General features: G+C 28.2%; 1 protein-coding gene and 1 non-coding gene across 2 annotated transcripts in view; one reads left to right on the plus strand and one right to left on the minus strand.

Moving 5' to 3' along the window:
- Positions 1-319: 319 nt before the first annotated feature.
- Positions 320-426, minus strand: LOC143189406 (U6 spliceosomal RNA). Its single transcript, XR_013003861.1, has one exon. It is a non-coding gene; the product is annotated as a U6 spliceosomal RNA (small nuclear RNA).
- Positions 427-3,985: 3,559 nt separating this feature from the next.
- Positions 3,986-13,196, plus strand: part of LOC143195241 (cyclic GMP-AMP phosphodiesterase SMPDL3A) — a 232,734-nt gene continuing 223,523 nt past the window's right edge. Inside the window, exon 1 of the mRNA XM_076402233.1 lies at positions 3,986-4,340. Coding sequence (XP_076258348.1) covers positions 4,265-4,340 — 76 coding nt within the window. The 5' untranslated portion in view covers positions 3,986-4,264. The remainder of the gene's footprint in view (positions 4,341-13,196) is intronic.

Genomic DNA, 13,196 nt, shown 5'->3' on the forward strand with positions numbered 1-13,196 from the left:
GTGATCAGGCCCAATCTCAGTCCATTCAAAGCTACCGCATGGTGATGAAGGGAATGAATGCGAAGAAAGAGAAAAAATCTCTTGGGTTCAACGACCTCTTTACTTGTGAAATAAGAAATGAATGAGATAACTTCCATATGGACACAAACATACGTGATGGGGAGGGAAGAGGAGGCTGCCGATTTAGCCTCACTATCCGCGCTCTGATTTCCCGGTATATCAACGTGAGAAGAGATCCACAGTAAACTTGTCCTGTTCCCATCCAATTAAAAATTGGTGTAGTGGACAAGGAGGGTATGCAACAAGCCAAAAAATGTGGAACATTTTGGAACATGTGGAAATTTTACGTGTTATCCTTACACAGGGGCTATGCAAATCTTCTCCGTATCATTGCAATTTAAGTATATGTACCGCTGAGGCGAGTACTTTTAGTATTTTGTCCCCTTTAGATAGTATTGTCAATATGGTTTGATAAAGAAAGATTTGAGTAAAGAGTAAGAAAATAGACCCACCTCATTTGTATGCGAGTTATAATAGTTTTACTAGCGTATATTTTTTATATGATTTTTTTCTTCAAATACAGTCACTATGTAATTTTATATTAAGAGATATAAAAAAATTATATGTAGTAATGTAATTTGACTGATCTAAAAGTTTTTTTACACACTTGTATTGAGGTGTAGTCATCGTCACATGATTATTTTATGGTTTTATGGGTCAAGAAAAGAACATTGAACAAAATTTATAAAAAACATCATTCTAATGTAGGTTTATAATAAATTTCATGCAGTCCTATATAGTATTATAACTCAAATATTACTATTGACTTTGTAGTATCTAAACCATTACATTAGAAGGTATACGGTAAGTTTTTTTACTATTTATCAATAAATTTACTCTCTTATATATACTCCACTCATATTTTATTCAAGAACTCAGTATATCAAAAAAACATACATTTTGGCATTCTATCGATAACATCAAATACTTGAATATTTCTTGTTAAAATGTAATACAAATGATTATGTCCAAATATGTCAACAAGTTGCATACGGTAAAATGGCTATGTTCATGTTAAATCTGAAACATAACTATACCCATAATCCACTAAACAACACGCGCGTTCAAAAGAAAGTGAATGACTTATAAACATGCAAAATGAGCTCGCTTGATACAAAAAAACTTGACCCTGACCGTTTACGCTACAATCTGATAGGGTAAATGACTTAGAAAATTGCAAAATCGAATAGTACAAGGGACATTATGGAGGCATTCTAATTAAGAAATATGAGAAATATTTTTTTTCATTTTTTTAAAGCTTAATCCTTTAAGAATATGCCCTTATATTTAAATTATTCTCGGATATACTCTCGCTCCGAACCAACTCCCACAATATAAAATGTTTTTTTGAACGATTGACCTGATACATTGAGTTCTTCTAAGGTAACAACACATTTTACTATTTTTAAAAAGTTTAGAAATATAAAAAATGGAAATATTTCGTTTTTCAATAGCCATAATTTGACGAAAAAATCCTTTTTCAAGTTTATTGTTGGTCAAAATAAATTTTTTCTCAATGTATTACTTGCTTCTTATTTGTTACTTGCTCATGTATTAATGCATCACTGAATGGTTAATAAAATTTTCAAGTATTGAGATCTATATTAATGCCAATAGCGAATACATGAAGAGCACTCATTCTGAATTTAAAACTAATTAATCGAACATAAGCTATTTTAGATATTTCTCTGTTAGAGTTCAAGTCATTATTTTCAATAAACTTACTGTAACTACGTACTTGAATGTCCTAATTGATACTAACCGACTAACCGCCTTTAATTATAAACCTCAACTATCTTTACTGATGACAACATTGACGATCCATGGAAAGTCCAGGATTTGGTATTTTTCTATATAAAGCAAGAGTTTTCCATATATAATTTATTACGTATATTGCAATCAGGTAAGCCAAGAAACAACATTAACTGTAGAAAAGTATTTGTTATCCTGTTTTTTAATGAAATACACTCCAAATAATTTTTTTTTAAATCTAACGGCAAGTATATATATAGTAATAGCCACCAAACTTTGTTTTCTTTCACATAATGAGTGCCTCTAAATCCAGTAATACTTAGACCGAAATGAATATATATATATATATATATATATATATATATATATATATATATATATATATATAGTTAACTTTAGTTAGGAAAGAATTTTTTATAAAAAAAAGTAAAAAATAATAAATATTATACGACAGAACAGAGAACTTTGATAACAAAAGAATTATTTGCCATCAAGGCTAATCAAAGATTTTGAGAGCACATTATCTAAAATTAAGCCAAAACTGCCCTATAGGTATATTAAAATCATTTACAATTTCCGTAATCCTAATTAGATAATGAAGTTAAATTAAAAATATATCAAAACAAACATTTGATATGTGTTAAAAATATTACATTATAGTAGCTATATTGAAATTGTATATTTGTGATGGAAATATATATAAACAATAAAAAATTAAGATAAATAATCTTATTATAAGTTGGTGAATCTTGACTAATATTATGAAACATTGTTAAATTTTTAAATATGCTTAAGCTTGTCTCGTTTTTAGAAACTTGGTTTATTTATACTAAGCCTACTGCTTAATATGGGTTGCAAACTACAAAAATTAAATCTACTAACTGACCTGTGACCAACTTAGATACCATTCTAAACATCCGGTCTTATGAAGCAATTTGCTGACATAATTTCATATTATTCATTAAACTCATATACGTTATTTTACAAATAAATAAAAAATTTAGAGATTCTTTTGCAATTTTACCACATATTCACCTAGTTATTAGTCTTTTTTTTGTTATACTGTCAGGTTACTGTTAGCATGAAGTTGAAAGCTCAAGTTCATGTATTTGAAAATTATCTGCATTGAAAAAATTTTCATAATTTTTAGTTTCCCAACCTCCCAGTTTACTTTATTTAAAAGAAGATTAGTTTGTACTTGCTATTAATTCATTTTAAGAGTTTTCACGTGGATAGAGTAACTGCTTATTACAATATTTAAATTATTGCTATATTTTCCTCTTCGATAAGTTAGGGGAGAAAATCTGTAAATATGCACATATTATGTATTTTAATTATATTATTCCTGTAGATGTAATGAAAGATTATTATATTACTCCCTACCCAATTTTAGAAATTGCATATTGATTATGATAGCTATGAAATTGCAAATGAAAATTTTGGATATATAGTCATCTCATCTGTCTAAAATGGAAAAAAATAGAAAATCCTGTCCGAAAGATTCATTCAAGAGAAAAGAGGTTTTCTAAGGTAATTGTTTGCGTTGAAAAACTCTTTCTTCTCTAAGGCGGAATCCTTTGGAATATAATTAATTTTAATTTAATCTCTAGTATTAAGAGTTTGCACTTAAACAAGTAATATTTACATTAAAAGATAGAAAAATATCGTGATATCAATAAACGTCCTAAAATTATACACAAATATGGAAGAAAAGCTGCAACAGGGATATCTCAAAATTTCAACTTGAAGAAATAAATCTGTCTTCACTAATTTCACAATTTAAGTTCCCATTCTATATTTTGTACATTAAATACTCGTAAATTTTTTCTCTTAAGGATCTTCTATGTAGTATTAGAATTCTCTTAAAAAGTATGAATGAAATTAAGGACTAATTTTTATATATAGTATATGGAATCAAATAAAAATATTCTTTTAATATATTCACTAAAAATACACCACTATTAAAATCACATATTTTAATCAACATACCAACCATGTCAGTTAAAATGACAGCGCATCAAGCAGAAACAGAAGAGAAAATACCGGGAGATAGAATGCATCAAGTTACACAAATCCCAAAGCAGTAAGCCGGTGTAAGCTTGCGTTCTACTTACCTATATATTCCAACAAATTTCGTGTTGCGCTTAGTTCGCCATCGCGAGTCCGAGAGCGAAGTCGCTCCGTAACCGCCGAACCCCCTTCCCCGAGCGTTAAATTCGACGCCTGCTGCGTGAGAAAAAGCTCAACCGAATATAAAACAAGATATTCTCGTTTTGTTGTCGCCGACAATACGAACAATAGCGCGATGTAAATTAACTTAATTTATTGCTTCTCGTCTTGTAGAAATCTTTGTACGTCTGCGTCTATAATATTACCATCAAACATGTGATTTGGTTATTGGTTTTGTATTTTTGGTGATTTAATAAACTAGTTTAACTAACACGGTAACAGTATGTATTTGTGGAGTTTATATTGTTTGGGACTTGTTTTGGTAGTTGGTGCAAGAAGAGACGAATATGATAGAATAGGTAGGTATTCTTAATTTACGATGATTAACTACTGATAAAACTTGTTTTAATTTAAAATATTTATTTTAATTACAAAAATACATGATATCATGTTGTTTGAAACGAAATATAATGAATTAGGAACTCCAAAAGATAATTGTTTTAAACTTAAAATAAGAGAAATGGTATATCATATCCTTAGTTATTGTGATTGACGATATTACAAAATTAATTTTATTAGTTAAATAAATTATGAATTATGATTATCAAAACGTTGAGGGCAATTATTAAATTATTAATTAAATAATTTTTGTGGTTTATGGTTGGATATATATATATATATATATATATATATATATATATATATATATATATAGACTGAGATTTTATTTATTTTAGACATTAAAATAAAAAAAATTATAAGTTTCAAAATGTTATTTTCCACAACGTGTAATCGAAATAACACGTGACTACGATTCTATATTCTTTGTTTGCAGATTTTTATTAATTATGGATAAGTGTGCTTACAGTATTTGTTTGTTGCATCATTATAAGTTTTGTTAGAGCTATCTGTAGAAAAACAGTATTATCAAGAACTTATCAAAATGTACCGACAAGTGATAGATTTATAGTATTTCTAGTGAGAGGAAAAACTATTTTAACAAATGTTTTAACAGCTTGTAACAACAGCTTACAAGGTTCTAACTGTACATTTACAAGCTTTGTATGTTGAAAATGAAGAAACTCGCGACAAAAGCTGAAGAATATTTTTTGTTGAATATTTTGGCGGGTTTGTATATTTACGACAGTCGCAAGCTTAAAATATCGTTACCTGATCTAGTGGAGCTGCAAGAAGGGTGTTCTTTAATAATAATATCTGTAATTAGTCAAAGTATACGAAGGTGAAAAAAATCCCTTTATTGACCATTTAAGCAAGGTGGCAGAGAGTTTACTGCTACATGACAACATTCAACTTTACTTCACTGTGTTTCAGTGGGATATGTGAGTCTCGAGAATGTACTCAAGTACACGGAATATCGACAAGATCTGGTCCTATCTGATTAAATTTCATAGATTCCATGGCACAATGGATAGTGATCCTAAAAGTACCGATAACTTTATAGACCCAAAGCCTTACAGTGAATATTTCCGAGATAAAATTGGTGGTTATCTAATTATGAATATTTTTTATAGTTATTAAAATTCTACTAACCTTAACTTGCACAATTAAAATATGTATAATCAAGAAAGGGTTTTTATTTAAAAAGCACATAACATCTAGCAATATTAGCTTTGTATTGTTCTAAGTTTATATCTAATATTAAGGATTTGAATATAATTATCATTTGATAATAGGACATAGTTTTAAAACAGAGTTTTCACACATCATTTAACTATATTATTTCAAAGTGGTTTTTGTCTCTTCAACACCTTGTTCCATCTGTCGAGTGTTGCAAAAGAGTTACAATGCTGCCAAGTGATTGATTTGGATTATTTTGATGTTATATTCCTTTATGTAACTCCATAGTTGCACATCGTAGGTTCACACCATCTTAATTATACAATAACAGTGTACGGCGCAACGGATTCTTATCCTCCTCCAAATAACCACCACATTTTTGGTGTCTGATAGTTATCAAATATATATCCAAAATATCGAATAATAAAATATCCAATTAAATTATTTGTTTCCAATTAGATATTTCCAATTTACTGATTTACATTTTAATAAGAGGAATCACATATATTATAAATTTTAGCATTCCAATTTACCAAGGTGTTCTAAATTTATATATTATAATATAGCATATATCAGATATTTTGTTCGCCAACTATCATGTTACATATGTCTGCTAATATAGTTAATAATTAGTTATTAGTAGTGGTATTATTTAATATTATTGCATTGATATTTATATATTGAAAAACATCTAGAACATGTCGTACATTACAATATGTGCTGTAATATTATATTTATGCAGCTGGGAATTTTATGTCGGTTCTAAACAATACATTGCAATGCTATAATAAATATTACTGCTTCATTAATAACATAATTAAATTCCAACACAATTTGGTTTATTTATTATATAAACATAATACGAACGAACATAAAATTTTTTTCAAAAAATTGTTAAATATTGATGCATATATTTTAATAATAAAAAGTCTTCTACTCTGGTAATAAATAATATACAGAATAAAGTGGTAATGTAGTCAATGCGCTCACTAACACAATAATTATTCTGTTAATTAGATTATATCTGTAAATCTAATGGATCCCTATTAAGTGGTGAAATATAATCAAGTTCTTTTTATTATTATTATTTAAATGTTGAACATAGTAATATAATCTGTAGCTGTATAACTCGAAATAAACTTATTTTGTTAATAACCTTAAATTGTTTAATAATAAGAAACATTTCAATGTATGAAATTTTTTTAAAAATGCCGTATGTTTCCATTTTTTCGATCCTAAAAATAAAACTATATTTGAAATTTAATTTCGGAAAGGTTCAAAGGGAAGAGAAAAAGGAGATATATCTGGAATCAAAGACGCTTTGTTCTTAATTTCAGTTAAGCATTTCTTTATGTATTCGGGATATAGGAATATACGACGGCTAATAATCAATTATTTGTGCACTTTCAAAGTTTTAATAATGTCTGATTTTGTTTCATCTTTGTTGCCTTTTGTGCTACTTAGGTCCTTTTTAGAGTTGGGCAAGGATCAATCACTTAATTCCTACATTCAAAATAATGGGATTCTGTTAGATAGTGAACTAACTAAGTAGTTTAATTATTTGTGTAGTATTTAGACCATTTTGAAATATTCCGTACATGTCTATTAAGAAAATACATGTTTCAATATTAGTTTCGTTTTTATGAAAGTTAAATCTATTTTTTTTTAATCGGCTTTATTCAAAACATATTTCAGTACTAATGGCTATATGGATGATATTATTATTCTAATTTTTCATTAAAGTGTAATAATTGATATTTATTTAAATATAAAGTTTGGGAAAATATATCTTCGATTTTCCTATAGCTTTATAGAGCCACACATGTCTATTAACATGTATCCAGTGAAGCCATACTTAAAGATGCGTCTGATGTTGGCCTCAATCTTGAAATCGTCTCAATCGTCATAAACAGTCGAGAAGAGCTAATAATCACTTGGTTGACTATTCGTAATATGTAATATGTTTTTGTAAATATAAAATCAGAAGGGAACCAATTTTCTTTTTTGTTCGTAGTCCTCAATGTTTTTAAGAGTTTATCCACGGTTGGTAAATTATCTTCTAATGGTCTGGTTAATCCTTAATTTGTTTCAAACAAGTCTCGATCATTTCATTGTTGGACATTGTCAGCTAATTGGATTATTCCTTGTCTCAGAAAGCAAAATGTTCTATATACATGTGATGACATTTGACATAGAGGAGCTATTTATATTTAATAGCAATTTTCTTAAAAGCAATGTCAATTTTTTCAAAAAATAGTTAAAAATTCATTCACATATTTTAATAATAAAAAGTATTCTACTCTAGTAATAAATAATATACAGAATAAAGTGGTAATGTAGCCAATGCGCTCACTAACACAATAATTATTCTGTTAATTAGATAATGTCTGTAAATCCAATGGATCTCTATTGAATGGTGAAATATAATCAAATTCAATTTATTATTATTATTTAAATGTTAAACATAGTAATTTAATCTGTAATTGTAACATATATAACTCGAAAAAAACTTATTATGTTAATAATCTTAAATTTTTTAATTATAAGGAACATTTCAATATACGAAATTAAAAAAAAAACGAATGTTTCTATTTTTTCGGTTCTAAAAATAAAATTATATCTGAAATTCCATTTCGAAAAGTTTCTAAGGGAAAAGAAAAAAGGAGATATATCTGGAATCAAAGACGCTTTGTTCTTAACTTCAGTTAAGCATTTCTTTATGTATTCCTTTTATATTAAGGATGTTGGAATGTACGACGGCTAATAATCAATTATTTGTGCACTTTCAAAGTTGTAATAATGTCTGATTTTGTTTCATCTTTGTTGCCTTTTGTGCTGCTTATGTTCTTTTTAGGTTTGGGCAAGGATCAATCACTTACATCTTACAATCAAAATAATTGGATTCTGTTAGATAGGGACCTAACTAAGTCGATTAATTATCTGTGTAGTAATATATCTTGCGCATGTTTAAAAGAGGCTATTTTGAAATATTCCGTACATGTCTATTAAGAAAATACATGTTCCAATATTAGTTTCGTTTATTTGAAAGTTGAATCTATTTTTTTTAATCGACTTTATTTAAAACATATTTTAATACTAATGGCTATATGGATGATATTATTATTTGAATTTTTCATTAAAGTTTAATAATTGATCTGTATTTAAATATATAGTTGGGGAAAATATATCTTCGATTTTCCTATAGCTTTATAGCCACACATGTCTATTAACATGTATCCAGTGAAGCCATACTTAAAGATGAGTCTGATGTTGGCCTCAATCTTGAAATCGTCTCAATCGTTATAAGTAGTCGAGAAGAGCTAATAGTCACTTGATTGACTATTCATAATACGTAATATGTTTTTGTTAATACAAATTCAGAAGAGAACCAATTTTCTTTCTTGTGCATAGTCCTCTAAGTTCTTAAGAGTTCATCCACGGTTGCTAAATTATCTTCTAATGGTTTGGTTAATTCTTAATTTGTTTCAAACAAGTCTCCATCAATCATTTCATTGTTGGACCTTGTCAGCTAACTAGATTTTTCCTTGTCTCAGAAAACAAAATGTTCTATAAACATGATTTTTTGAATGAGATGATTTTTGAAATATACAATATAATATAATATTTGATAATATTTGACGTAGATGAGCTATTTATATTTAATACCAATTTTCTTAAAAGCAACGTCAAATATTCATATAATAGTACTATAATAGTAATTACTGTAAAATAGGGAAATATCAAATTCTTTCATGATCATAGAAATTTAATATTAAGATAGTAGGATACTAACCCGCGACTGTTGTAACAGCATGAAGACTGTCCAGTCGCTTTGACGACTACTCCAATCAAGCCGATTTGCCCTAAGTATTGTCCTTATAGTATAAAACATATCATAACAACAGTACATAAAATTAATTGTGTCAATAATTAGTTATTTGTTTTAATTAACGTTGGGAGCTATCAAAATAAAATAAAAAAACTAGCGACTGAAAAATGTAATTACTATTTTTAGTCAAATTCACGGTTCCACTCTTTCGTTCATTTCTTGATGTCAGATGAAGATGTACATATCCTTTCCTATCTAAATTGTGAGAGAGGAAAGGACGGATATACTTGCTGGAGCAGTTAATTTATATGTGCTTATATTTTGCAACGGTAGTATAAGCGAGATGGAGATGCACTTATTTCTTCACGTACTAACTTTAAAAACGAAAAGGGAAAAATAATTACTGAGTACTATTAATAATCTTATTTTAAACGAAGTGGAATTACTTTTATATTAGAATTTTCTGTGGATCTGTAAAAAGGAATGAAAATATTTATGGAATGGCATAATACCCCACAAAACCTAAAAACTAAACATGTACAATAACCAAAAGTAGCAAAAAAATTAAATATACACCGAATCATAGAAAAATAACTAATTCATGACATAATCAAAAATGATTGCACAATAACTACTAGAGCTTTTTTACATAAAATAAATGCTTTATTAATTATTGAATGGAAATATTTTTAACAAAATTCGAGAGAGTAATCGAAATATTACATATTATTGACGTAAAAACAGTCAAAAGTATTTTAATATTTATCATTTTCAATTTTAATCTTTTTACCCTACTACATTAACAATGTTGAAAAATGTCGTTCCAAAACTCTGCTATATTTATATACAATATATTGTTATTTTCAAGGAAAATACCAAAAATATCATAAAACTATATATATATAACATATAAATCCATATAAACATAAATTGAGCACATTTTTGTCAAGGTCGCGGATAGGACTACAGAACCAGAACGTTAAAAATCGGTTGAATGAAACTAGTAGAACCAAAAATGGTATCTAAAAGTACACGACTGAAACAATCGATAGTAAATAGTAACAAAATCAGTCGGATCGAAAATAGCGACTGAAAACAGCCGACTGACACAGTCACTCGTAAAAAGTAATAAAATCAGTCGAATCAAAAATAGCGACTGAAGTAGTCGATTGTAAAAAGTAGTCAATTACTAAACAATCGATAGTCGATTTCAGTCGATAGTTCCCAATACTAGTTCGAATTAAATACAACGTAATAATTTTCATTTGTAATACTTTGAATGCGAACAAATATTTAAATTTAACCAGCAATAACATTAAAGTCCCCCTACAAAATATACACCCTTTATTTTCACGTCGAAAGAGGAAAAGAAAACACTTATCATGTTTCCAAAAGTTTTTGTTATTGGATGCCAAATTGGATATCGAAAATTCGAGCGGAGCGCGAATTAAAACTCAATTTGTACAATTTTTTCTTAAATGTTCGAAATAATTCTCATGTTTTGACAAGGTTACACGACAATTTTCTGCTAAAAATAAAAAGAAAAAAGAAGAATTTTACATAATTTGTATTTCATACTAAATTTATCAGTAAATGTTAGAGATAAAGGAGGTGAAATTAAAACAATTACTCTAAAAATACTTAATTGTCTTGAGTATTATCTTCTTAATAAAGTGTCGAAATAACTAGCTGATATTATGTAACTCGGTAGATTATAAAATGGCTCTGTAGCTGCTAAATCCACAAATATTATAAAAATGTAATAAAAAATGAAATTGGCAATCAAATAGAATTAAATTTTATAAAAAAAAACACAAAACAAGTTCAAGGAGATCTCAGAGAATATTGGATATATTTTTCATTATAAAGATTTTGAGACTATAGAAGCCATTTTTTCTTTTATTTATCTTTCCCATCGCTTATAAACGTCTGCAAACAGTTCAGTTCTCAACTGCTCAGGTACCCGGAAGCACTTTAATAGCCTGTGCTGTGTTCCTGTCCAAGAATTCTCGAAATTCATACTATTCGGACTTTCTGGCCTCTCAAATCGTTAAAACCAAAACCAGACAATTGGGATATGATGGAACAGCAGCATAATAAGTTACTACACCGATTAACTCATCATCGTCAAATGGAAAACTGTTAATTTGGGTAGAAAAATCTCAAATCCACCCATTTTCATTGTCAAATTGTTTTGGTTATATTGATATGACTAAAATTAATTAAAGGAAAACAAACTAAAGAATAAATAAACAGGATATAAAATAATAGCTAATAAATAAACAAACTAATAAAGTGCTTCAATACTCAATACTATTGCATTGTGATGCGATTAAATAGAAATAATATATGGTCTCGGTATGAATTGGTAATTGAAATTGCTTATACTGGCCTATAGATTAATTATTTTAAAGGATTAATATAGTGTTAATGTACATTAAATTACTTTGGGTCGCCTTATTTGGTAAAGCGTTAAAAGAGATAGGACGATCCTTCTGTTGTTCCCTGCGGGTTCGAATCCTACTGGGGCATGGTCATAAATTTGTGTTTGTTATTGTCCTTAGGCAAGAGTCCAAAAACCGGCAAGGAGTATGATTCCAATCATACCAGTAACCAGACTGGTTAAGACCGGATGTCTTTCGGAATGATTTTTGAGTTGGTCATTTGCTAGTCGATATGTTTAATGCCGGGAACCGTGGTGCAGCAGACAGTAGATCCAGTCCAAATAAACCTTAGTTGGTAAAAAGGAGACTAATATATATATATATATATATATATATATATATATATATATATATATATATATATGTATATATATATGTATATAAATAATCATATTTTGAGGAATTTTTTTTCTTTTTTACTCCAATTTCAAGAAAAAAGCAGCTGAAGGGCAATTGTTCCGCATGTGACTCGTGCCTGTCTGAGCAGCGCTTCACGTCTTATAAAAATATAGCAAAAATAGCAAAAAATGGCCCTATTTATGAATAGTTTCAAAGATAAACCTTTTCATAGAGATGGAATCCTTATGTGCCATGAGAGATGGGAAAAAGATCTGCAAAATTAAATAACCTGCATTTTACCGATTTTGTACAATAAAACTTTGAGTTAAACAAAAATAGTTTAAAACTAGAATATAAGCTATAGTTAATCATCCAGCAAGAGAAGTTTTTTTTGCAAAATTGCTCTGCTGTATATATCTTATATTGTTATATTGGAGCTTGGTAAATTTTAGGTTCAACAAAACATAGGTATAGGAAAATATTTGACATGCAGATATATTTGATTTGAATGCATGTTATTAAATATATCAAGTGAGAGAAACTTTTTTTTGCAAGAGACATGGACAGGGCTCGCTAATTCCAGTTATTGACTAAGATTACCTCATGAGCGAATTACCTTTGAGTTGAGTACAGCTGCAAGCTGCTGACGGTTGTCAAAACATCTGCTAGAAAAATGTAATAATAAACAAAATGATTGAGTTTTCCAGTTTCCCATTGTCGAAAAAAAAAAAAATATATATATATATATATATATATATATATATATATATATATATATATATATATATATATATATATATATATGTGTGTTTTACAAGAGACATGGACAGGGCCCGCTAATTCCAGTTATCGAGCGAATGCATACCTTTGAGTTGAGTACAGCTGCAAGCTGCTGACGGTTGTCAAAACATCTGATCTATAAAAAGGTAAAAACTAAAAAATGATTGAGTTTTCTTCACAGATTCCCATTGTCGAAATATATATATATATATATATATATATATATATATATATATATATATATA

The sequence above is a fragment of the Rhynchophorus ferrugineus genome, unplaced genomic scaffold (assembly GCF_030347505.1).
Source record: "Rhynchophorus ferrugineus isolate W39M unplaced genomic scaffold, kcgeb_rfMv2 rfM1, whole genome shotgun sequence".
Lineage (NCBI taxonomy): Eukaryota > Metazoa > Arthropoda > Insecta > Coleoptera > Curculionidae > Rhynchophorus > Rhynchophorus ferrugineus.